This window comes from Aphelocoma coerulescens, chromosome 2 (genome assembly GCF_041296385.1).
Source record: "Aphelocoma coerulescens isolate FSJ_1873_10779 chromosome 2, UR_Acoe_1.0, whole genome shotgun sequence".
Lineage (NCBI taxonomy): Eukaryota > Metazoa > Chordata > Aves > Passeriformes > Corvidae > Aphelocoma > Aphelocoma coerulescens.
Window position 1 is genome coordinate 123,851,063 of NC_091015.1, and position 25,218 is coordinate 123,876,280.

The 25,218-nt window shown below is 40.7% G+C and overlaps 1 protein-coding gene across 1 annotated transcript in view; it reads right to left on the reverse strand.

The window, feature by feature from the left end:
* Positions 1–400: 400 nt before the first annotated feature.
* The window catches only part of KLHL14 (kelch like family member 14), a 59,837-nt gene continuing 35,019 nt past the window's right edge, over positions 401–25,218 (reverse strand). The window contains exons 4-9 of the mRNA XM_069004676.1: positions 17,591–17,680; positions 13,039–13,117; positions 6,742–6,932; positions 6,419–6,577; positions 3,553–3,710; positions 401–3,101 (exon numbers count right to left, since the gene is read on the reverse strand). Coding sequence (XP_068860777.1) covers positions 2,961–3,101; positions 3,553–3,710; positions 6,419–6,577; positions 6,742–6,932; positions 13,039–13,117; positions 17,591–17,680 — 818 coding nt within the window. The 3' untranslated portion in view covers positions 401–2,960. The remainder of the gene's footprint in view (positions 3,102–3,552; positions 3,711–6,418; positions 6,578–6,741; positions 6,933–13,038; positions 13,118–17,590; positions 17,681–25,218) is intronic.

The following is a 25,218-nucleotide window of genomic DNA, read 5'->3' on the forward strand; positions in this document are numbered from 1 at the left end:
AGGAGGAACATTTTTAAGAGGTATGAAGTTGCCACAACAAGCACTAAATTCCCCAAAGCAAGACTGGGCTTAACAAAGCAGTGTCCTTTTCACTTACCTTACCATGGGACAGAGGAACAGAGGGAGCAGCGCATGGTAGAGGCATTTCACAGGCATGCAGTGGCTTCTCCAGTCAGAGCAGGCACAGGGGTGGAGCTTTCCCTGCTGGAAAAAGGTGCTGCTTTCCCAGGCAGCACCTTTCCCTTCTTTCGGGGAAGACCAACTCACTACAGACCCGTGTTTTACTGCGGTCACTGCCCTGACAAGCACTGAGTAGTGACACTTGGAAAACAATGAGGTTGTTATGTTACACCACAAAATAAAGGAAGTTCACACATCTACATGATAAAAAAAGTTCCAAAGAATTTAATGTAGATATTATTTATACATACACTTTATAAGTAGGAATATGGCAGACAGTTGAATTAGTACATAAAGTTTTATTTAAAGTTTCCCCCCTACAAGCAAGCTTCATTTACACAGTCTAGTACTGTACAAAATTTACATTCTTTGTGTGACTTATTTAGTTAGCACTTTTTCCTTGGTCATGCCTTCCTGAAAGACAGAAAGATTTAGATACAGTCCTCATAAATCTTTGAATTATCTTGATTAAAAAAAGGAACCATTTAAAAGGATAAGAAGTATCCTTTAAAAATGGTACATTTTAGTAGAGACAGGTGACAGTCAGTGTTCAGTGGCAGACCTTTTAAATGTCATACAAGGTTTCTTCATTTAGTATCTTAACAGTTTCCTTTTTTATATATATTTATATTTATATATACTTTCAACAGGAAAGGAAAAAAAAGTCATGATTGCACCAAATATATTTTACAAGGGATCCCTTGGATCTGAACAATATAAATAAATACAAAACCAACTAAGATTGCACTATATAGGAGAAATGGATTGAGTTTCAGGATATACACTCCACCTTTATGAGTTCCTTTGTGATGCTCACTGGAAAACTCCCCAAGGGCACATTCAAATATTAGCATCTTCAGATAATTATTTTGTTTAAACATTTTTTCCAGGCGTGCAGCTACCTCATCAATTGGATTATTGCATTTGTGTGGTGTAAGTCTTTACTGCATTACTCCAATTTTACAAGTTGTGTAATTCTGCTGCAAGCAAGGGAGTTGTGATAAAACTGGACTGATGCCAGAGAGAAAACAGTCCCATGGTATTTGCTCTCTTTTATTTATATTGCTCTCAAGCATCAATATATAGTGTAATTTCTGTGTACAGTCACCCTTTTTCTATTTTGCAAAGCAAATAATGAAGTCTTTCTCCCATCTATTGCCTCTGCAGCAGAACCAACCTCCAGCAGCTGCCTGCTCCTTGCTTAATGCACTAGCATTAAGTCCTGTCGTGAAAGGTATGTGCAAGGCTGAAAATGCAGGATCTGAGTGTCCTTTGCCTTTTATCTGGGGCAGCCAGCTACAGCTAGGCAAATTAAAGGCCAGATACTTAGCTGACATAAAGTACATCCATTGGCTTCAATGGAGTGATGTCAGTTTACACCAGTGAAGAGGATGGTCCTGAGAGTAATGGATGCAGCACTCGTAAACCACAGTGGAAGAATTATGCACATACTTTAATGAGCTGCAGATGATTATGTCTGGTAGTGAAGGTAGTGAAGAATCAGGCTCAGATTTTGTCACTGCTTTTGCAAAGCCAGGACAGAAAGACATAAGCTTAACATGTAGACAGTCTGATTTGTGCAAGCAACTATGACTTCATGAAGCATGCCCTAAGTCCTATTGGTCCCGTGTGGGGGCATTCTGAACTCGCTTTGCAAAGTGTAAATAATTACACAGGCTATAAGGCAGTGGAAAGTCTAGCCTTATATTACTTTGGATCAAAAGTAAAACTCTCTCAGAGTGCATCTTAAGATTAACCACACAGGACTACTTTAACTACTTACCAGTGTCTCTCCAAAAATGTGCATAAGCATTTCAGAGTCCAAAGCAATAAATTTATGATTAAATGCAGTCTTCTTGTCTTTGGAAAGAACTAGCACAGATACTGATACCTAACAGGTTAGTGAAAAGGAAGTAAGGTCTCTGGTGCTTCATTAAGTGGTCATAGAAATAACTTACTTTACAAAGCCAGATTTTAAGCCGTAGGATCCAAATTCTGTTATACTAATGCAGAAACAGTCATTCCATGTGATTTCAGTGAAATGACTCTGACTTTACACAACTGTGATTAGAAGAATTTGATCCTAATCCCTAAGCTGCTATTGCAAGAAGTGCTCTGTAAAGCATAGCTTTCATTGTAGTCTGCTTTCTGCTGCACTTGCACATGGGGACTTTGAAGGCAGAGTGTATTAGTTGCCAAGCTGTGCAAAAACTGAATGATATTTCTTTACCTTTTATAATCTTCTGATGCTGTCTTGCTTGCAGAGCATATGAAGTAGTTGTAGGTTAGGATTACAGAGGAGGAGAAAATTCTGCAATGCAGTGTGAGCTTTTCACTATCTGAATTCTGAAGCATTCATGAAAACAACATCCTCATGACTTCAACACAGATCACATGCACGTAGATACAATGCACAATACTGATCTTGTCTCTTCAGACTGTATTTGAACAGTTAGCCATCATTTTTTCTTAAGTTAAATTTGACGTGAGGAGTGTCTCTGCAGCAGGAAAAGTTTAAATCAGTCTGAAATGGCAGTCTGTCAGCATGTAATGTTCGGTGTGTTTTAGCTACTTGCTTCGTAAGACACCGGCACCTATCTGAGATGGGACAACACTTGGTTTTTCTTTTCTTTTAGTTTGCTCCTAAAGCATAAACATGGAATGAGGGGTCAATTATGGTAGCTTTGTTTTAACAGGAATTCTGTTCTAATAAAATATTTACGTCACCCGTCATTATTTTCCCAAATGCAGTCAGTGTTCGTGTCAGTGCTCCGGGCCCATCACTTGTTGTACGGAACGCAGGCCGGCAATACGACAGTCGAACAGGCAGGTCCTGCAAGGGGCTCCGCAACGTCTCCTTCCAGTTCTGTCCAAGTCCCTTTCTCAGGACTGTAGCAAATAGTAGAAGATTTGTAGGCTCCCTGTAGTAGAACAAAATGTCATATTAAATGTGGCTTTTGTAAAATCCATGTCACACGTCAGCTTTAAAGATATTTGAAAATGACCCATGGTCACTCTAACTTAGAAGCTCTTCAAGAGGGTTGGTTTTGTTTTTCAGCACCCAGCCTCTGAAAATCAGACTCCTCATAAGCAGAGCTCTAAGCATACAGTCCCATCAATTACTTTTCCAAAATTCCTTCTGATTTTTAAATTACTCCATATTTGTGAATATAGTCTAATAATAACTTATCTAAATAGAAAGCACAAAGGTGAAAAAACACTCCATGCTCTCCACAAGCTGAAAACCAACCCAAACCTTCCCCTGCAGCTACTTCCCCTCTCATCTCCTCTCCATCCCATCTGCATGTTATATGGATTGGCCACAAGAACTCAAAAGGAATAGAAAGTTGGTTGTAGAACGCTGGTACACACCATACTCCAGCTGTAGCCTCCTACAAGGTAAATACTGTCATCCAGGACTGCGCAGCCAGGGCCACTGCGACCCTCCAGAATAGGAGTCTGGAGGATATTCCACTGGTCACCTTTTGGATCGTAGCATTCCACAAGCATTACGTCAAGATGGGAGAAACCTGGATGAGGGCATTGAGAAAAGAGAATATGTGTTATGACATATTGTTTTATTACTTGGTTTGCTGTTAAATTTATTAAATTACAGTTACAATTACAATATTACAATTATAACATAATTGTTAAACATTTTTCTAGACAATATCTTCATATACATCTAACCCAACTTCTGTAACATTAATGCTTCATTACTTCAGTTCAAATAAATCTGTTGAAGGCTTTTACCATTAGTCTTCTACAAATCAGGAATCCATAGAAAACCTGACTATATCAGGAAACACTCAGTAATAACTTATCAGTGATGCAAGGAGATTCAAGCAAAATTCTTCCTTGTCTCTCAGTACTAATACAAGTTTGAACTCGTAGGAAGAGACTGTCCTGGCAGTCTTCCTCAAAAGCAAGCAGATCTAATCTATTCAAAAATGAACAGGTTGAATTTTTCTCAGAAATCAATGTCTAAGAAGTCCAGGGAGAGCTTAGACAAATGATGCCACTTGGTTCTAGAGGGACAAAGTGCTTAGCATGATGGACATGATGTGCAGGACCAGTTGCAATTTTCCAGCTGATTTAAGGTATACCCTAAAGCACACAGCTGGGGTAAAATCTTTAAGGCAACAAAAAATGTAACCACAAAAACGGTGGTCCCATCCTTCCCTGGTAGGCCAAAAAATGTCCAAGCAACTGCTGCTGTTTGATCACCAAAAGGCAGAGGGGTCTCACCTCAGGATTCTCAAGATGTGTCAATGAATATGAATTAAGTGAGCTGAACACAGGCATTGAACGCAGGAATCCCGGTTCCTGCTCCAATATTTAGGCAATTCCCTACCTCAATCTACCTTCTCTATCAGAGCACTGCAGTAAAATTTTGACTTTCTTAATATGTGAGATGCTTTACTTAACCCTTCTGTCTTCTCTTCAAGGTATGACAGCAAAGGGTATTTTTTCTGCAAAAAGGATATTTGGTGATATCAGTACTTCACAAGGAAGCTGCTTGCTGGAGTATTATTTATGTCTGGAATGAATATGAAATAATATGAAATCATTCATAATAATATGAAATAATTATTTGCTGCTGTAAGGTTTTCAGGGGGCCATAAAAAGGCCACTGCTGTGCACCCAGAGCCCATCAAAGCTCTGTAACAAACTGCAGTATGCACACGATTAGCTGTGATGTGGTAAAGGCACTACTAACACTACTACACAGTTCCAGCTTCACAAAGGAGGGCTTTGCCATGGACCCCTGCTATTCCCTGCCCCTGGAGAATTTGTAACATTTCATCCACACTTCAGTCCCCTCCCTCCTCTCTGTCCTTGCAGTTCTTCCTTTTGTTTCACTGTACAGGTGAAACCATTTTTTTCCAAGAAGTCCTTTTACCAGACAGCCTGGATGTTAAACACCTCTCACAACAGTGAGCAGCTCAAACGTTATAAAGGCACCCAGGGCAACAGCTGTAGAGCCAAAATGCAAGGCTTATTAGAAGTAGGTGAAACTATTTGAAAATAAAAAAAAGAAGGTGGCAGAATAGAAGCAATTCAAGCCTCTGCAAACCAAAGCATGTGCTTTAGCTAGAGGAGAGCTGTGAAGGGTTTTAGTCTTGTAGGAGGAAAAGCCAACACTGTGAAGCACTGAAACCTACAAAATTTGCAGGTGTTCATGTGCAAGCAGCTTTTGCCCTCTTCACCTTGTAAGGTCCAGTCCATAAACACCCATCACAGGGTGGGGAGGGGAGTGGAGGCACAGCAGCCCTGAACCTGCCTGCAGGGGTTTATGCACCAGTACTGTTTATCAGGGAAAATTTACAGCCGGGACTTGGTCCCCTGCATGCTCCACAGACACTCAGACCTCCAAAAGCAGCCTGTGGCTTTACAGTGGGCCCTGGGTACCAGAGTCAGACATGACCTGGTCTTACTGGCACTTAGAATATTTTTTCACTTTTTCTTCTATATTATGATTTTCTCTTTTGTTGTTGGGAGTCTTTTATTTTTTTCATTTTAAACTTTAAAGGAGAAAGAAGAAAAAAAGTGAATATAAACTATTAAATATTATCATGAGACAAAGGAGCAGGAGGTGTGCTTTTTGTCTAAGTGGCTGGATTAAGAAGCATCTTTAACAGCAATGATATATAGGTATTAAGATAAAAATACCAGATGCCTAAGCAATGGTTATTTTAATATGAGACCTTTTTGAAAGATGAAAACAAGAGACCTCTAAAAAGAATTATAATAAACAAGCTACATTTAATACTAAAAAGGGATTTAAAGAGCCTAGTCCTAATATTTAATGGCTGAAAGTTTCCTTTTTTTTTTCTCTTCATTAAATCAGGAGCTTGTTTTTGTGTGTTGCTCTGAATAAAGCTCTCTTTAACTGCACATTTTGGAAAATGATTTAAAGAGGAAAATATTGCTGGTACTTTCGGGTCAAAGAATAATCTGTTTGTTTCATTGAATTCTTGGTAATGACAAATTGTCCATGCCTTTGAGTAATGGAAGCTCCCATTTTTATTATCTAAAACATTCATTACTCATATATTTAATGTACTGTTATAATTTTAAAATAATTTGTATAAAATGTTTTTAAAATTGCTGGCTCAAGTGTCCTGTTAAATTGTGTTGCTTGGTTTTTAATGTATTTAACAGTGACTGTCTTACAAAAATAGTCTTTATCAGAGATGTGGGACACTGGGTACTTTTTTGCTATTAAAAATGTGACCTTTCAAATGGTTTCCTCCAATTGCATACAGTCGATCATTCATTACAGCCAAAGTGTGGATTGCTCGTTTTGTGTTCATGTCCTGTTTTCGGGCCCAGACGTCCATCACAGGGTCATAGCAGTACAGCCAGGGGACATATTCTCCATTGTGAACACCTCCTGCAAAGTAAATACACATTAGTTAATTAATATCCATAAAGACATTGAGCTGCAGCAGGAATTCAGCTCTCTGGTTTTGGGGTTCTGCGGATTTTTTGGGCTCTTTTATGGTGGTTTTGGGTTGGTTTTCTTGTCATATAGCAGGAATTATACAAGACACTGGCCTGAAATATATATCTTGCCATTGTGAACAGCTCCTGCATGGGCTGCCAAGGGCTGTGGTAAGGAAGACACGTAACGCCACTCGTTTGTCTCCAGGTTGTAGCACTCAACGCTGGACAAGTAGCCAGTTTCGTTTCTTCCACCGATGACATACAAGTTCTTGTCAAGGCGGCAGGCGTAGAAACTGGCTCTCCTGGGGGACAGGGCAGAACAGAACAGAACAAGTCAACAACAAACCAATTAGCCATGTCAAACTTTTTTTTCCCCCTCTCCAGCTGACTCCCTGAACTAAGAGAGCTGCTCCTTCAAATGCTACATCAGAGAGAAGTGTCCAGGAGCTTCACACGCTTACAGCTGTCCTAGAGACTGTGGCTGCTTCGCTAATCAAACACATTCCACATAAAAAAATACTTCATTTTTTGTGTCAAAACAATTAGGCACACATAAAACTGCCAGGAAATACCCCTTTTCAAAGCTGTTTGTTGCTTTTTCACAGCCGTGAAAGATAAAAAGGTGCTCATTAATGTTTGGGGCATTACCTTGTAAGGGATATAACAACTCAGTAAGACAAAGTGAAAAATGAGGTAGATAATGTAACAATAATAAATTATCTTGACATTCACTTTCTTTATGGTCCTTCAAGGGTCATTGTTCCCAATTTACTAAGAGAACCACATCATCAAAATTTTTCTTCAATTATCATTTTTTTCTTCCTTCTGCAGTACTGCAAATAGAACAACTTTCCTTACGCTAGCCACAACACTACATCTCCACCCTTTAACTCAAAAGAGGTCTGTCTCCATTCAGCTAACCCTGAGAGAACTTTTAGCCACCTGTCTGCTTTTACATGCAACTCAGGTGTGCACGTAAAGAATTAATTTTTCTGGCCAGGACTGTCGGGCATGTATTAGTTTGTCTTCCTCGTGACTCCAAAATTATTGCTGTTTGTTGCTGAAGTAGAAATTGAGCAGTAGACGATTTTGAGAGACCTTGGTTGGTGTAACCCACTCTCAGGGAAAGCTCCCTGGATCATTCAACAGCAGGAAGGTTTGCTGGAGTAGAGACCTTTAATTTTAAGCTGCAATAACATGAGAAAGAAAATTGCAGAAGAGCACAGCTGGGCTAGGATGAAGATCTGTAAAAAATACTGAATGACAAGAGTTGCCAGTCCCCAACATAAAGTTTTCTCCTGGGTGAAACCAGAATGACGTGGGAGACCAGAAATAAGCAGGCAGGCCGGGTACAGCAAAGTGTAGCTCTGACAGCTCCTGCAAAGCAGGCACTCTGGAGTGTGGCTGTAGCTTGCCAAACCCTGCTCTGTGGCTGATTCAATGCACTCTGGTTCCTGCCCAGGCACTTTAATTTGAATCTGGGAGCAGCTGCATATCTCAGTCCTGAATCATGCAGTAAATCTTGGGGGCTTGATGGTCACCTGCACCATCAGGGACTTGAACCTGCAGACCACTGCAAAGCATTTGGATGAGCAGAGGTACACACAGAGCTCAGCATCCTCAATGAACAGCTTTGGTATGTCCAACTCCTCCCCAGGCTTCCCGAGAGCCATCCCATGACCAGCTGAACTAGCCAAGTCTGGTGTGCCCTGTCCCTAAACCTGACATATAGCCAGGCATGTTCAGGAGCATTTCCTTCAGTGAAGGCAGGAATAAGTTCTTGCTCTTTTGCACAGCTACCTATTTTCACGAAGTTTGCTGCATCCTTTAACATTTTGGAGAAATCTCCCTCTTTGTTAAAAGCATCTGAGACTGGCTGGTGGTTTATAAGTTGGAAGAGAAGTGAGGCAGACACCAAGAGATACAGCCATGGAAACAGCAGGGCTGGCTGGGTGTTCAGGGAACAGATTTGATGCACCACTGCCTGTTTCTGACCTTACTTTTTGGATTTGGTGCACACCTGACAGGGCTCCTCACCAGCCAGGGTCACTGAGCACCTCCTGTTCACTTCTTTGCTTTCACCTTGCCTGCACATGGGCAACTTGGACTGTGTGGGACAGCACCCCTTGCTGAGTGGGGCTGGGACTCCACCACAAGGAAGACTTCTGAAAAAAAACATGGAAACAGGAGGACAGGAATACTGGCAAGTGTCTCCAGATCAACTGATGAATTAGAAAAGACCATTTAATTTATCTGTCAGTGGGCAGATAGAAGCTGATGGCATATTTTGCTCTGCATGGTCGGGCAGCAAATTGTGCATCTATATTTTTAGCCTGATATTCTATGGAAACAAAGCTAATTTGATTACACTGTACATGTACCCATGTCTGCCTACTGTTGTCTCTTAAAAAAAAGCCTGTGACTGATTTCACTCCAATTTGACAGAGGCTATAGGTGTTACAGGCCATCAAGTCTATATAAGCTTTCTGAGAATATGTGATGGGCCTGAGGCAACACAGCCCACAGCTGCCCCAAAAGTAGGAAAAGCTGCAAAGGTCACCTCCTATTAGACATGAGAGAGCCTGCATAGGCAGGTACACATTTTTCAACCCTCCTGTGTCCAGCAGCCACAAGGCACAAACCCACAGGGTGCCTCTTGTCAGTGCTCCCATATCCACTCGTCTGTCCTTGTGCACCTTCTCTGGTGAACCCATTAACAAACTGCTCTCAGCATGTTTTGCCTTTCTTTTTAATTCAGGTTTAATAAACAGAGGTAGACACAACTTGCATGCATTATTCTCTTAACCAGGATTTCACTGACAGTATTCTGTACATGTACTCCTGGTTTCATCCACACAGTGTCACTGTAAGGAGCAAAAATGAAAGCATCAGCATACTTCACTCCTGCTCGGATGTGAACATGCACTCAGTAGCTTCTGTCACAAATATTTTAAGCTTTTTGGGTTTTTTTCATTTTCAGTGATACAGTGTGTAAAGGGCATGCTGTTACAGTGTGCAAAGGCATGCTGTCGAGTGATGACTTTTAAACTGCTGTAAAATATGATTCAGATTAAACTATAATACAGCAATCTTTGCATGACAACTTTCCCCTCAATACTGGGAAGACACTATCCATTCTAATTAGATAACTAGAATGTACCTCAGGATCTGAATATGGATAATAATTATTTTGTGATTTTCTTCAGGATTTGAAAATAGTCAATGTTCACTGGTCTCTGAAATGCTTTTCCTTCACACCCCTTCACCCAACCACCAACTCAACCAACTTCTTCTTTCAAGTATACACATATAAAAGGGAAGATTTTCCTCGTGATTTTCACACATGATGAATTTATGCCCTGAAACACCAAACAGAACTACCAGTCTGAGGTTTAAAGTTACCAATGCTGTTACTGATTGTCGCAATATCTGGACCTGATTTCAGTGTCACTTACAGAGTGCATGCTTTGCTTTTTAAAAAATAAATAATCTTAAGAGGGGTTGACATTACTATTACTGAAGTCACAGACAAAAATAAAATGTGAAATTGTTTCATCTCTTTTTCTGTGCCTTTTCTCAGCTCACTCAGCCTCAGAGAGTACACTGACCTGCTCACTTCCCACTTCCACTTGCACTTCTTCAGAACCTGGTACAATGCCATGCTTTTTGCTGGTCTTCAAACAGTAACTTTTAACTCCGAATATAAGAAAAAGCAAGTTGTTTTAAATGTTGTTTTGTTTCAAACACCTTGAAAAGCTCTGTGTTGAGCTGGTAAGATGCAACAGTTCTGACTGAGATGTCCAGCTGAGGATCAGACCACAAGTTCAAATACAGCTGCTACAAAGACTGCTCCTTCAGTAGCCATCATAGTCTAACTAACTGCTCTCCAAAAACCTTCCTGTTGTTATGGCATCATCAGGCAGATATGTTTTTCCAAAGCTTATGAGTCACTTGTTGGTCCTCTGAACAATAAAATCCTGAAATTGTACATGCTTTTCAAAAGCATCTTTTTTTGAGATGTTCTTCAAATGAAAAGAAACCAAACTTGGCTTTAAAGAAAATACACTGGTGACATTGAATCCATAATGGGATTAGACTTTTCTTTATAGCTCATACAGTAAAATCAATCAGATATGGATTTTGGCATGTGAGATAAAAGTTTACTTATCAAATATTTCATACGGATTTTCGACCTGAGAATATACTGCCTGTGAACGAGTCCCACATTTACCTGGCAGTCATTTCAAAGGAGCTATTATAGTCTATCCAGCCAATTATTCTCAGACTAAAATTCCTAAGTAGGTTTTGACTTGATGGACCATAATGACTCAGAAAAACCCATTAAACAGTCTGTCTTGTCAATGGTGCCTGCATTATGCCAGCAGAGACAGGGCATGACCCTGTACTCCTAGCAGGGGGAAAATAGCCTGTTGACTTTAATGGGAACTTTATCTCACTAAAGGAGCTGGGAAAGAAAACTGCATAAAAGCTCTCTCTTGTTCGTATGATCTTCTACAAACTGGGCCAGTCCATACCTTTGAAAGCTGCAACAACTCTGAGGAAGTCATTAGGACTGAATAAACAAACCATCAAAAACATTTTAGAAAGAGATTTTAAAATCCCTGTTTTCCAACAACAGCCCTAATGCTTAGGAGCTTTTAAAGGAAAACAATGGGCAAGCCCATGAGCTATGTATCCTGAACAAAAGAGGTGACAATTATCGTTGTCATAGCAAAGCCCCTTGCAGAAGGAACTATGTAGGAATGGACCACTGTATTTCAGTACCTCCGTAAGGAGCTGTGGTGTTCGTGCATTACAGTTTATTACGGGCAGGAGCACAAGGCACAGCTGAGTTTCTGCCTCTTGGCTGAAGGCAGCAGCTCCCACCAGAGCACAAGGCCAGTCACCTGCCACACGGTTTTCCAGGGAAACACAACTGGCCAATGTGGAGGTGGAAAAATTCCTACTGCCTCCTTTCTCCAACCCTCAGCGGCCTACTTCTGCTTTCTGTAGTTTGTCAGCCAAATAAAGCCAACTGCTCAGCCAGCCGCCAATGCCCCTCAGGAATTTTGCTTGGAGATACCCAGAGGGCCTAATTAGGACTCAGATTAGGCTCCACAGAAGAGGTCCAGGCTCCATACAAACATCAGTCAGTCTCCTAGTCAGTCTCCCAGCTCAGCAAGGATGACTGGCACGGTGATGCCCAACCTGATGCTCACCTCCTGTCTCCCCCATGCCAACACCTAAGATGGCAGTGACTCAGTCTAGGAAGCTGAACCAGAGGGGAAGGTGTCCCTCTGTTTTAAACAATCACAGCCATGAAGGGTATTCAACAGTGCTGGCGGGAATGAGGGAGAAGGCTGGGTGCTGCCAAAGCAGGGACTTAGGTCAATCAAACTGAACCTTGAACAAAGGTCCTTCAAAAATTCTGCAGACTGACATTTTACCCCTGGAAATTTGAAAAGACAGCCACATTTCCAAGCATCTCATAAGACACACCTTGAATCACAAGGCTGCACTGAATTAAATATATTTATGACTGCCCGACACCTGAATACTGTAGACAGTCAACAAAAAACTGTAATACTAATATAGAATAAAGAAAGCATTTGAGGGAGACACTGTGAGATCTTTTGTACATGGGATCCATGAGAAGATGGGTGTTGAACTGAAGGATGGACACTGAATATTTTCTTCAAAGAACATTGTAACTTTGGATCTTCTGCCTTTGAGATTCTTCTTACGAAACATGCATCACTCAGTTCAGGTTTATGGGATTTTTTTCCTGTCAGGGTAGGATTTGGGATCCACACTTAAGTTTACGTCATCTTTACGAGTCACTGCTCAAGTCCACGTCCATCTTTGCTTTTTGGTTCACAGCAAGATTAAAACATGAGCTACTCTAATATGCATTTACTGACAGCAACTTCACTCAAAGACCACCCAGGATTAAGAGTCCTCTGACAAGTGGAGACATGTTCAGGAAAGCTTTTCATAGCTGGTGTGGTGAAACAGGATGGAGTCAACATGTGAAGATTTCAGTTCCCTCTAAGATATCTGACTATAATTACTGCTTGTTTACTGCAAACTCATCATGACACTTCAGTCAGGGAACATGACAGGACACTATGGAGACTTCAGGAAAATCCTTCAGACCGTACTCAGGCAACCAGTAATTGCATGAAGTCCATGGCTATTTTGCATGAATTAGCACTGCAGGACTTGGCATCTGGAGTTCTGAATTTGGAAAGTTTTAAAAATTAGGAGACAAATGGGACACAACTGCGTGCTGCAGTTTTATCTGTATTTTAGGTGCTTCTACAGGCCTCCTTACTCCCAGAACCAAGCCAAACCTCAGCTGCTCCTAGGATGAGAAAACAGAAATTGAAAAACATAGCAGGTTTTTACCTCTCTTGCATGGGTGGAAGTTGTATCCAGCTGTTAAACCTGGGATCGTATCGGCTAACAAAGTTTGTACTGTGCTTCCCTGTAAAGATAGATTATTTTGACACTCAGCTGTTTGTTTCATGTATTTAACATCATGATTGTAATATATATTACATATAGTTCACAAGTTGACACCTTTTATGAAGGGTTCCCCCTTTTTACAACAATGTATGATTACACTATGTATACAGTAATAATTCAACAAATGGGGCACTGCAAGGTTTGAATTAGCAGTCACTAGCAGTAAAAGCAGATAGCGATTATTCTTGGTCTTTGTAATAAGATCTTGAAAATGTGTATTTAAATTTACTTATACATGCTGTGGTATTTTCACAGCCACAATAAATCACAGAACTAAATAAAATTACTGCCCAAAAGAGGGCATCCCCATGGTATTTTTGTGCCTTGAATATTTTGTGTCAGGTAAAAAAATTAAAGGGAGAACACATGCTTTTCTTTCTCCTCACATCATCTCTGTGTGGAACATGGCAAAAACCCTTTGTGCAAATAACCAGGAGCTGCATAAGCCATCAGCATGGGGTATGCAGTGTTTGCACTAGATGGTTTATTCTACCATGTACTTTCAGTGTAAGTTAGAAGGAATTACAGATGTGCATCGAAGGGGGAATACACTCTTAAGAGTTTTATTCCAAGTGTGTTAGCTAAAATATGAAGCATGAGCAACATACACCAGCTAACTAGCTTCTCCCTGCTGTCAAGCCCAAGAACTGTGTTCATGTCTTCACAATATTAAGATTTCACCTTATTTTACATGCAGATTGACATCAAAGCAAGAAAACTGAAGCAAGAGAGTGCATGGCAATTTCCTGTAACACCTGAGACTTCAATAGATGAGCATTTTGAAAACAGAAACCTTTGTTTATGTATGTGTGACTAAAAAATTGAATTAGAGGCTTCACAGGCCAGCAGAATAACCTAACTGCGTATGTCACAGTTCTATAAATGGTCACTGGGCATTCTACAAGGTGAATATTTTTGCATCAGACAAGCCTCTGCAGGATTGGCTTGCTTTGCCTGCTTCATTCCACACTTACTTCAGCATGTGTAAATAGACCATCAAGACTGGAGAGAAGAATAACAACACAGCTAGAATTTGTATTTATAATAATTTAAGATCGTGTTCTACAAGAAAACAGAGAAAGAAACCATGCTGACCGCCCTGGAAGTAAACTGATTTCCTTGCTATGTTATAAGCACGTTCTATATGAGGAGGGTAAAGCAGAAGACTGATGAGTACTGCAGCATTTCCTTTCTAATCCAGCATGGTGCCTAACAAGGACCATGCTGAGCACCACTCAAAGACATGACCATCTGAGCACCATCTCCAGACAAAGGGTGAGATCCCCATACTGTAAGGGCAACTGGCCATCCTGCCACTGAGCTTAGTGAAGTGAGGCTTTTTTGCTCTTCGTTCCTATCTGGATTTCTTTAGTCTACACAGACAATTTAGAAAAAGAGGCATCGAGAGCTATAAATTCAGAGAGCAGCAAAACAGTAACAGCAACAGGCTCTAGGTTTCACTATCTAAGACATTTACTAATCTACTTGTATTTCAAAAAGCAGAAAGTCAAAATAATATAAATATTGATCCTAAGTTTAAACTTCTATTTATTTTTCATTTTTTTCTAGGTTTTAATGCTGCTGTATTCACTACATCTTTCAGAGCTACTGGGACTTCAGTGCTCATTAGTTATACAGCAGCTTCTTCACTGTTGTCATACAAACCTATAATTTGGGGACCTTGGCTGTCTAGCACAACGTCATACACATGCTCACTACAAACACCATGTATGTAGAAGATTGTGAAGTGCAGGGTAGAAGAAGGGTTTAGCAACCCTAGAGTGGGAATGCAGGATCCAAATCTGGGTCTTCCACAGGAAGGGAGACGAAATCAAACTAGAACAGGCACAGAGAAGAGCTACTATGGCAACAGGAAGAACAAAAAGTTTACCTTATGGCAGGAGACAAAGAACTTGACCTGTTGCACCTAGAAATACAAAGGCTGAAAGGGGATAGGAGTGCTGTCTGTAATACTTCAGAGGAACAAATCTCCAGGAGGGGAAAAACTATTAAACTGAAGGCCAGCCTTGGCATGAGAACAAGGTGATTTAGACAGTCAAAGAATAAATTTTACTGGCTACCAGAATAAGGCTCCTAGTCATTTAGAGCAATTGGATTCTGTAATAGCTTTCTAACAGGAGTAGTGGGGGCCAAAAATCCAACTGCTTTTCAAATGTAGCTTAGAAAATTTACAAAATGGGACTATATGACTCCTGTGATTGCAGGAAAAGGAACTGATGACCTACTTAATCTGCCTGGTGTACTGCTTTGACTGCAAATCTGGACTTCAGTTTGAAAGAGAACTCTTATCTACTCCTTCGCTCACCTGTCAGGAGATTGCACATGTTAAGATGCACCTGTCAGAATAGAGAACCTGGGACAAGTGAACAAAAATCAGAATTAACAAATCAGGATGATGGGACAAAAGGAGGCAGATGCTGTTCTCTGCTCTGCAGCCGTGCCAAAGGGTGATGGGCTCTGAAGGTTATGAAGTTGGTCTTAAATCCATGCCTGTGTTGTGCACCCTGCTTTCCTCAGTGTCTACTCATGCAAGAACCCTTGTGACTGGATAGCCATGGGAGGATGTGTAAAAGTGAGAAAAAATGTCTCCCGTACTTTCTGGGCTGTCAGGAAGTCAGCGGAGCACGAAGGAGGCATGAGCACTCCTTAGGGTCCACGCAGTTTCTCAAGAGCCAGATGGTCTGATGGCTAAAGCAATGCCTTTCCATTGCCACCATCTCCAAGATAATTCTTAACACTGGAAAAAACACCTGGAACATTCTCATTTGAAGTAGAAGCTTTGTGAAGCCTTGGCAAGATGGTTCCAGGTAGGTCCATCTGAAGTCCCTCCTGTGCTCTAAGGATAGAAGGTGAGGGCCTGCACATAAATTCAAGTGGGTATGTGTGAACTGCCCCCATGTAGCTGCACATTTAGAGCAAACTGGTTTCAAGAAAGAATATGCCCAGCAGTCGCACAGGGTAGTTAGTTTATGATTTCAGGTCCACTTTCAGTAAGATCCATTTGATAAAGAGATTAGTATAGCAATGCTCGTATCTCTTTTATTTCTATCTTCTCTACAGAAAAAATCCCAGCACTGGTATTCACAGGACAGGGAAGTTGGTAGATGTCTTCAGCAACATCTTCAGTTCAGGAGTTGATCCAGATCTAAGCAATCTCAGAATTTAGGTGCTATTCATCTCACAAACAATTGTGTTTGATTCCTGTGTCAAATGCAGGATATGTACCCCTTCTACCATCTCTCCATCACCTTTCAAGTCAGTTTCCACATCTTTAAAATGTGGGTAATTATACTTCTTTTCTTTTACCCTTCATGTGACATGGCCATTTAATTATAAACTGTCTGGAACAAGGTCTGCCTACCCATATGCCTACCACCAAATACAACAGGGGCCCTCACTGGATGGATGTGGCCAACGATCCTAAAAGAAATTGTCATTAGTGATACTGCACTGTCTCCTGTTTCAAATAAAGGGCATTCAACAATAGAACTAAAGGGCCCTTCTCCTAAGACATATAGTGATATTCTTAACTACACCAGAAACATGCTTATAGGGTGGCCTGGATTGTTTGTCTCAGTTTTTAGGGAGTGAACAGATGTAACAATTTTCTATAATTTGGTTTAGTGCAGATGCTGAAATGGGGCATTCACAATAAAATATATGCAGTATACGTAATTTCAGCTGGATCCTCTGGTGTTTTAAAGTAAAAATGTGTACCTGCAAGCTGTTTTATGGTTTCTCAGTCATAATTATCTCTGTTACACAGACTGCTACAACTACAACTCTTTCTTCATGTGCAAGCTTTTTAACAATGTCTTGACAATTCTGTGAATTTTGCAAGGCATGGTATTCTCCTTTTGCTTTGCTCAGAAGCCTGTTAAATTGTTTAATTTCTCTTTGCGGTAAATTTATGAAGTAATCAAATCAAAGAAGGTAGCAGCAGATAATCTATATGAGAAGCTCTTGCACAAGACTGAAAAAAGGATCAGTTTGAGAATCTCAAAGTCTAGATAATTAACACATTAACAACTTGAGCTGCGAGTATCTTGTTTGACAATAGAAAAGAAGCATTCATCTACTGCAATTGCATTATTATATTATGACTGGAAGGAGACTGGAAATGAAGGTTAAAATTCTTAACAGCTGCTGCCTGGTGCATGCACTTGAAAGAGTCTGTTCTGCTGCCTGTGGCATTTCTCAAGGGATGTGGGAGCTGATGAATGACAGAGATGCTAATGCTCAAGTACCAGATATTTATTACATCAATACCGAAGAGTAGCCTTTACTCAGGTTCAACAATTAGGCTGAGGGTCCTCAAAATCCCTTGCTAATCACTACATCAGCTGACCTGACAGACAGGAAGGCACGGGAAGGCAGATGCTCCCTCTGCCTTTGAGTGTTCTGTACATACCATTAGGGTTCCACTGGTCTTCTCCTCCCAGCACGAACAAGAAGTTTTCCACTTCCACGACACAGTGATGGGCACTGTTGTATGGCATAACTGCAAGCAAAATAAGAATTCTTTGTCAGCTCAGGATCCTGATTTTATCAAATACTTCCTCTTTACCATGAGAATGAGTCACCCCAAGCATGTACATCCACTGACTTAGCAGCAGACAAAGCTACTTTTATAGTAAACTTACGCAATTCAGTTTTGCAAATAATTAAGGAAAAAAATCAGGAATTCTGGTCCCTCAGTGCCCCCTCACCTGCCCAAGTGCCATACAGGCAGCTCTAAAAAGAACTTGTAAAAAGGGGTGAAGTTGCATGATATTTTCCTGAAAATAAGCAGATGCTAGGAATCCTAGCATGCTAGAAAACATTAAAAAACCTCAGCCCAGCTTTGTTCTGCTGGTAATGTTTCCACAAGAAGAGTCAGTATGTTCAGAAGCTTTCTATTACACAGCAATGAACAAGCTGCATTTCCATACAGTTTTAAGTTTTTAAATTAAGGTCCTGCTGATTTAATGCCTTTTCCAAATGTATACGCTTAATTTCCTGTACAATGTCATTAGCAGCACAATCACACATCTTCTATTCATCTAATCAGGAAGCCCTTTGTTAACAAAGATCAAAACTGTGGCATTAGGTTTGCAGTATCCCTTTTTTGGGGGGGAGGTATTGTGATTACTACAGACCAGCTACAGATGCAAACATCTATTTCTAAAAATTTACGTTTTCCACTGCAAATGCTAAAATGCAAAAGTAAGGATTACATGTACATAACACACACATATTATTGCAGTGTGCCATACCCACTATAATGATATAATATGGAAAATGTAAACTTACACAGCATTAGTTACCATACCACATAGAGTAGTTTTGGCCCAGTGACACCAGTAGGAAAAATTATGTCCTTGTTCAGCTCATCATATGGGCACCTTAAATCTAGGTGAGGACAAATGGGGAGGTGATGTGCATGTACAGGCAGGGAACTTATTGCTTGACACGGATCAACAGAGCACTTAGGAAACCAGTGCAGTGGGAAATCAATATGACTCAGGGCCAGCTCTTACTTTGTGCTCTTTTGCCAATGCCAAAAAAAAAAAAAAAAAGAGCCAGCCTATCTCACACTTGGATTATTTTGGGTGATATATCTCTCATTTCATTTGTTTTATTATCTTTTATTTTTCTCGGAATGCAGTTGTGCAGTATAGCATATGCAAATAATAATAATAAGAAATACGCACAGCTTTGCTATTTAGGACATATTTTCTTAAAGATCAAGTGGGCTCATTTAAGCCTCTTACTGAAGTTTTTGCCTAGGCAATGATGAATAAATAAGGCATGTTTTTAGTTTCTAGTAAAGGTTGAATATCTTTTTCATAGTCTGTGCTCTTACAAGTCACATAAGTGAAGCAATTCTTAAATTAGGCAGCCAGGTACAGTGAAAGTTCATTAAAGTTATTTGTTATTGGTTCACTTTATATTAACTGGGAACTAATCCTATACTAGACATTGCAAAAGATATTACCTAGAGATTCCTACAGTAGGATGAAAGAATGAAGTTGGTTTTTGCTATCTTTTGAGACACCATATCATCATTATCTCACTTTTAGTCTTAGACACTTCCCTATTTTAAAATCATCTCTCTCAAAACTACAGAACTTTTCTTGATTTTGTGGATTCTTGTAGTAAATAAGGAATTTGGTCTCCCATGAGAAATTTGCTGCCTTCCCTAGATGCTTTTTGGGACCCTTCCTCTTAAGACAAGACTCCCCAGGATCAGTCTGGAAGGGCTTCAATTTTTAACTAACAGAATGCTGTATTATGGTTTCCAATTAAGTCCAAGCTGGTGGTTGCACCCTCAACCTCTTCTGCTGGTCAGTCTGGAGAGCTCTAGCATTTACAGAAAAAAACTGTCTGCAGGCAGCATACATGCATATTTTTCACATTGTGTTTTCACTTTTGCAAAGATTTGTGTCTATTTATCCACCACATTGACACTAACAGGGTCAGTAGAGGAAGAAATTCTGCTTTAAGTTTTTCTGCTGTTCCCATGCATATAAGGTATGCAGTAAGACTCCCATAATTATTATGATAATTAAACCTTGAAAACTAATGGCTTAATCCTGGCTCCTACTGAAATTGGTGGCAACATTCCTACTGATACAGGATTGGGCCCAAATGACCCAAACTACCATCCATAACTCACAGGAAAGCTAAAAAGAAGCTTGCCTTAGAAAGGAGGGTGGTATTTGGCCTTCAGAAAGAAAGGTGACTGCAATAAAACACTGCAGACCTTTACTGTGACCTTTGTTTCTCTCAGAGCTTTGGGGAAAACTCTGTTCTTAGTCTCATGAATCTGCCCATGGGGCTGAAGGGAGCTGGACAAAACAGGGAGGATGGAGCAACACTGTGGACATCTAAGAGGGAAGGGACTCTAACTGAGAAATCAACCACCTCACAGTCTTTCTCCTTGACCCCTCACAATCATGGGTTACACACAGAAATCAAAACTACGTGAGTGAATTTTTCCACTATAAAATGTCACTTGAGAGCACAGAAGACTTGCACAGTAAGCTGTGATTCTTGTGAACATACACCCAGATAGGACCTAACTCTTCATAGACAACAGTCAAAATTACATGGCAATGAGCATGCTAAATTCTAGTAGGAGCAATCTTGTCAAACTCACTGGGCTTTCCAGGGTGTAACAGGAAGAATTTGCCCCACCACATGGTCTGGCCAGGCTGCCGCTTTCGTTAGTTTTACACGAGTCTTTGTCTGCTGTTGTGCTTTAATAGTGTGAAAATCCCATCTTCTCATTTTTCAGTTTCAACTCATTGGAACACCTGCCTGCCCCATGAAAAGGGTATTTGAAGAGAAGTTTGTACGCCACGCTCAAACACAGCCCGGCGTGAGTTTTTAGCGTGTCAGTCAGTGAGTTAGAGGGAAAGGGTAAGGAGAAGCTAATCAGGATGAAATGAGATTAAAGGCTGTCTAATTTTACAGCAACTGTGATCCATCAGCCACTGTGAAAGTGACAGTGGAAATGAATGATGGAGACAGACAGGTGGGGCTGTACATTTCACTGATTTATCCTCAAATGCACTGGGCCTTATTTTATTGAGTGAACATGACCGCATTTATCATGACTGTCATCTAAACCCACTTCCCTCCATTTAAAAAGGTCACTTTACTAGGAGGGAGTAGGATAGAGGCACTTTCAAAACAGATTTAAAATTTAATAACACATGTTTATAAAACCCTGTGCAAGAATTCTTAACTTTATTAAAGACTGATTTAAAAAGAAGGTGAAAACACTATTAAACAGAGGTGAAGATAAAAGCCATGGTCATCTGAGAAACATGTTTAGATACCAAGGTGATAGGTGCCAGGGAAATATGTGAGATAGACAGATATAAATAGAGTAGTTGGAAAAACCACCTCTTCTAAGTCCCTGCCCCTCACACACATTTCCAAAACCTCAGGATGCCCATGCCCTCCCAGACCAAGAGCACAAACAGGTCCAAACAGCCCTGCTGAAGACAGCACTCCCACCAGCCTCCTTCCCATGCATTTGATGTGTGATTGGTAGGAGACCCTTGGTAAAGTGGAAGGCAATTTCTCAGGTACAGATATGTAACATGCAAAGCATTCTAGGTGAAAATCAAACGGAAGATTTATACTTGAGAATGATCTGGAAGGCTGCAGTGGTGTTTGCTAAGAAACACTTCACTACACAAAGATCAGTGACATTGTGCAGGAGGTGACACTCAGCTGTTCTTCAGATACAGATGCAGGTGGAAGACACAGCAGCACTGCATATCAGGATAGATATCCCAAGAAGAAATTCCTCACATATGCCAAAGTTCAGCTAACAAAAAGTACCAGTGTTCTGGGACCTACTTCCAAAATCAGAGACTACAGGTTATAGCCAAATGCTCATGAAATCAAACACTCTCAACTATGAAGCCTGTGAGGTCAACCAGATGCAACGATGCTTCAAAGGCACCTCCATCATACACCTCACACACCTAACAAGCAACAATGTGTGCTCTTTGTCTTACCCAGTTTTGCTTAGTTTCTGCCAATAACTGCATGTTTAGGAAACAGCATCTGGTTGTGCTCCATACATTAATCAAAGGGTCATCGGTTCCTCCTCCTCCTTACACCTTCCCGTCTATTGTCCCTTCAACACTAACTACCACGGAAGAAGGGAGAACTGGAATAGCACTTCTCAAGACAGGAGGAGAATGAGCTCTGGTCCCAGGAGATCTGAAGTCTGTGATACAGCCTATAGCCATTCCCCTGCTCTGCTAAAAACTCCTTTCAGAAATTGTACTTGATTCCTCTACTCAAAAAAAACCCTCAAACCAACCAAAAAAACCCAAAACCAAACCCCAACAACAAAAAAAACCCAACCCCATAAATTTTTCACTTCCCTGAAGCATTCAGCTGCTTGAGATACAGGAGGTACTGTAAGGAAAGCCAAGAAATCTCCTCCTCAACTACTGCACATCTTGAGCATAGCCCCTTCAAGACTCAGTACACACCAAGAAGTCATGCTCAGCATCTCTAATGACCTGTGCAGATGACTCAAGAGAAGAGTGTGTTTCCAGAACAAGGATGTCATTATCAGAGGACATATGGAGTCAATTATGACCTTCCACAATATTAACAGTCTATCCTATTGACTACATAATACTCAAATACTGCTTCTTGAAAACTGGTTATTTCTGCAGCTGAAGAGGGCAGAGCAATGAGAGATGTCTCCTTCCAGTACAGAAGGCACCTACAGACTCACTTAAGGAGACTGTGATTTGGTCGTGGCAGATGCAATATTCATGCAGAGACACAATATTCACTTCAGTCCCAACCCTATCGGCAACATGCTGGGCAGACCACAGCTGGTCCAACTACTTCCTGAGAACAAAGTATCAGGTACTGTTCACCTTTCTGTGTTTCATACATCATTTGCAGAAAGACTATGCATTTATTACAGAATGCTACTTGTTATTTCTGACCAAGGAGGTTATATAAATGAACACTGGGATTCCTCTGTGAATTGTTCTCTTCAATTGTTTGTTATTTAGTAACTGTGGGGAAAGACTGACCACGACAAGTATGAAATTCTATCCTTGGTGAACGTGGTGGTAGTTTTGCACTGGCTATAAAGGCATCAGTTATTCAACCACTGGTATTTTATGCTCAAAGATAATAAAATAAAGTTAAAAGAAGAGAACAATCAACATAGATGGCAAATACCCGGTAACATTCCTGGCCAAACTACATTCTGTCACCTCAAATTCAAGCAAATACATGTGAAATGTTTTTTCTAGTAGCATAGCAGTGCCAGCCTTGAGTCTGAGCTCAATTCATTAGGGGATGCCTGGGACAATCCAATAGCAGTTACCACAAGCAGAAAGTCTTATGATGAAGCACTGTACCTCAAAGTCACCTTTGAGGAGCTGCACCACTGAGAACACCATCAGCTCAGCTGGAAACTTCACCACCTCTCCCATGCCAGTTTTGTGGCAACTTCATTCAAGCCATCTCAAGTAGGATGGGCACAGAGCTGCTGAGCTCATCTAGGACACTGTTCATACTTCAGCTGAGGCTACAGGATAACATGAGCACCAAAGAGTTATCTGAGCAGATCAAAAGCCCATTCACAACACAGTGAATGATATTTTGTACTAATTAGGGTATTTCTCACTGTGAAGATGTTTCTTAATAATGAAAAAAAAAATCTTTTTCATTCAAATGTCAAGAGTTATTCTTTTATACATTCTCTGGAGTAACACCAGCCAGGTTTTTCCAGAGGTCAGGGGGGTTCTTGGTTTAGTTGTTTTAGTGGGCTAAAATTTTCATATGTGAGCATCTAAAATAAGACACTTAAATTCATGCTGAGACACCAACCAGACAAACATAACATCAGGAATAGCTAGCATGCTCAGCTCCCTCCTGAGATAAATTGCTTTAAAGTTACCTGGATGCAAGTTCTGAGTACAGACCTGTTTCCATGGGTGAAATTCACCCAATGGCAGAACATTCTACTGAGTTTACAGCAACATATACATTTGGCTGTTTGCATGAACAAATTTTATCCATACACTTTCAAAGCCACAAGCACCCATTTGGATTTCATTTGAGTAATAGATGCCTACTTGGATCAACAATGTTTAAATAAGGTAGAAAAATACTGCACTCACACCTCAAAAACTGATGTTCCTGTACCAAACCCCTGACACAATCTTCCCCAGGAAGTGCATAGAAAACCCATACACACTCTGCTGTGCTCCCCTGCTGCCTTCCCCAAGGGAATGACTCTGTGCAGCTGAGCTGCTCATGCAGCTCTGAGAAGCTCATGAAAGTGAATACACCTAACACCTTGGCATTACTTGGAGCAGAGGATGTAATGCATGGTCCTGTAGAAAGACTCAAAGTGTCAATTTTTCTTGTTTTGTTACTCCCTGCTTACCCACCTACCTGCTAAAGGTTGCCCCTCACCATCCAGATGCCCCAGGGATTTCCACAGACCATTTATCAAGAGACACTTGTCCACCACCATGAGTTATGCAATGTTACCTCAGTGATGGTTGCTCCCCAGTAGAATATCTTGTGTACCTACTCAGGCCTGGGTTTACAATCACTGAAGTAGAGCCCAACATGTATTCCTGGGAAATGACATCTTGTCACATCATAACAGTTTCATGATGTGACATTTTGCACAACAAAAGCTTCTCATGGACGAAATGATGAGTAGTCCCTGATGGGAGAAAACCACTGCAGAGTTGCTAGAGAGCTCTGGAAAGAAATATTGTTTTGTCCCACAGGGGGCTTTCATATTCTCCAAGATGTCAGCTCAAGGACATGCATTCCCTTTTCCAACAGTGCCACGGGGCAAAAAACCGTAACCAGGAATGGTGTGTTAATGCCCAACTGCTTGTGACCAGTTGTATTCATTTATGGCTCAATTTCTACCTGACCTTGAGATGCACACATTCTCCTGGTCTCCTCTGAAGGCAACCTTCCAAGCTGAGGACAATCACAGCCCCTCCTTATGTTTCCCTGGCTGGATCCTGTTGATGCTCCTCGGGGACCCATATCTTTAAAGGCATTCATCACATGCAGCAATATCTTACTTGGCCCCTACCGCCCCAAAACCCAAATCTTTCACAGTCTTCTCTCTCAGTCTCACTACTTCCTACTCTGCTCTCAATTCCTGCCTAACATACTATTTTTGAGTTACCAAAAGGTTTTGTTTTCTTTCCCACTAAGTCTGGAAATTATTCCAGAAGAAGAAAATGTGATCTTCCATTTGGAAAACTCTACATAGAGGAGGGGTGTACCCATATTTCACCCTATTAAAAAGGCAGTTTCAACACACCTAAGTTCATTCATAGTAGATAAACTGAATTCACTGCTAAAATTAACTGCTACTCATTTTTCAAATTTTCCTTTTAAATACTTCAGTATTTGCAAATGAAAGATCTTGTTTACAAGGAAGTCCAGCCCATACCTAAAGACCTAAAGCAGAAGATGGTGGAAGGATCTGTCCAATGCCTACCATCTGGAAAAAAAAAATCT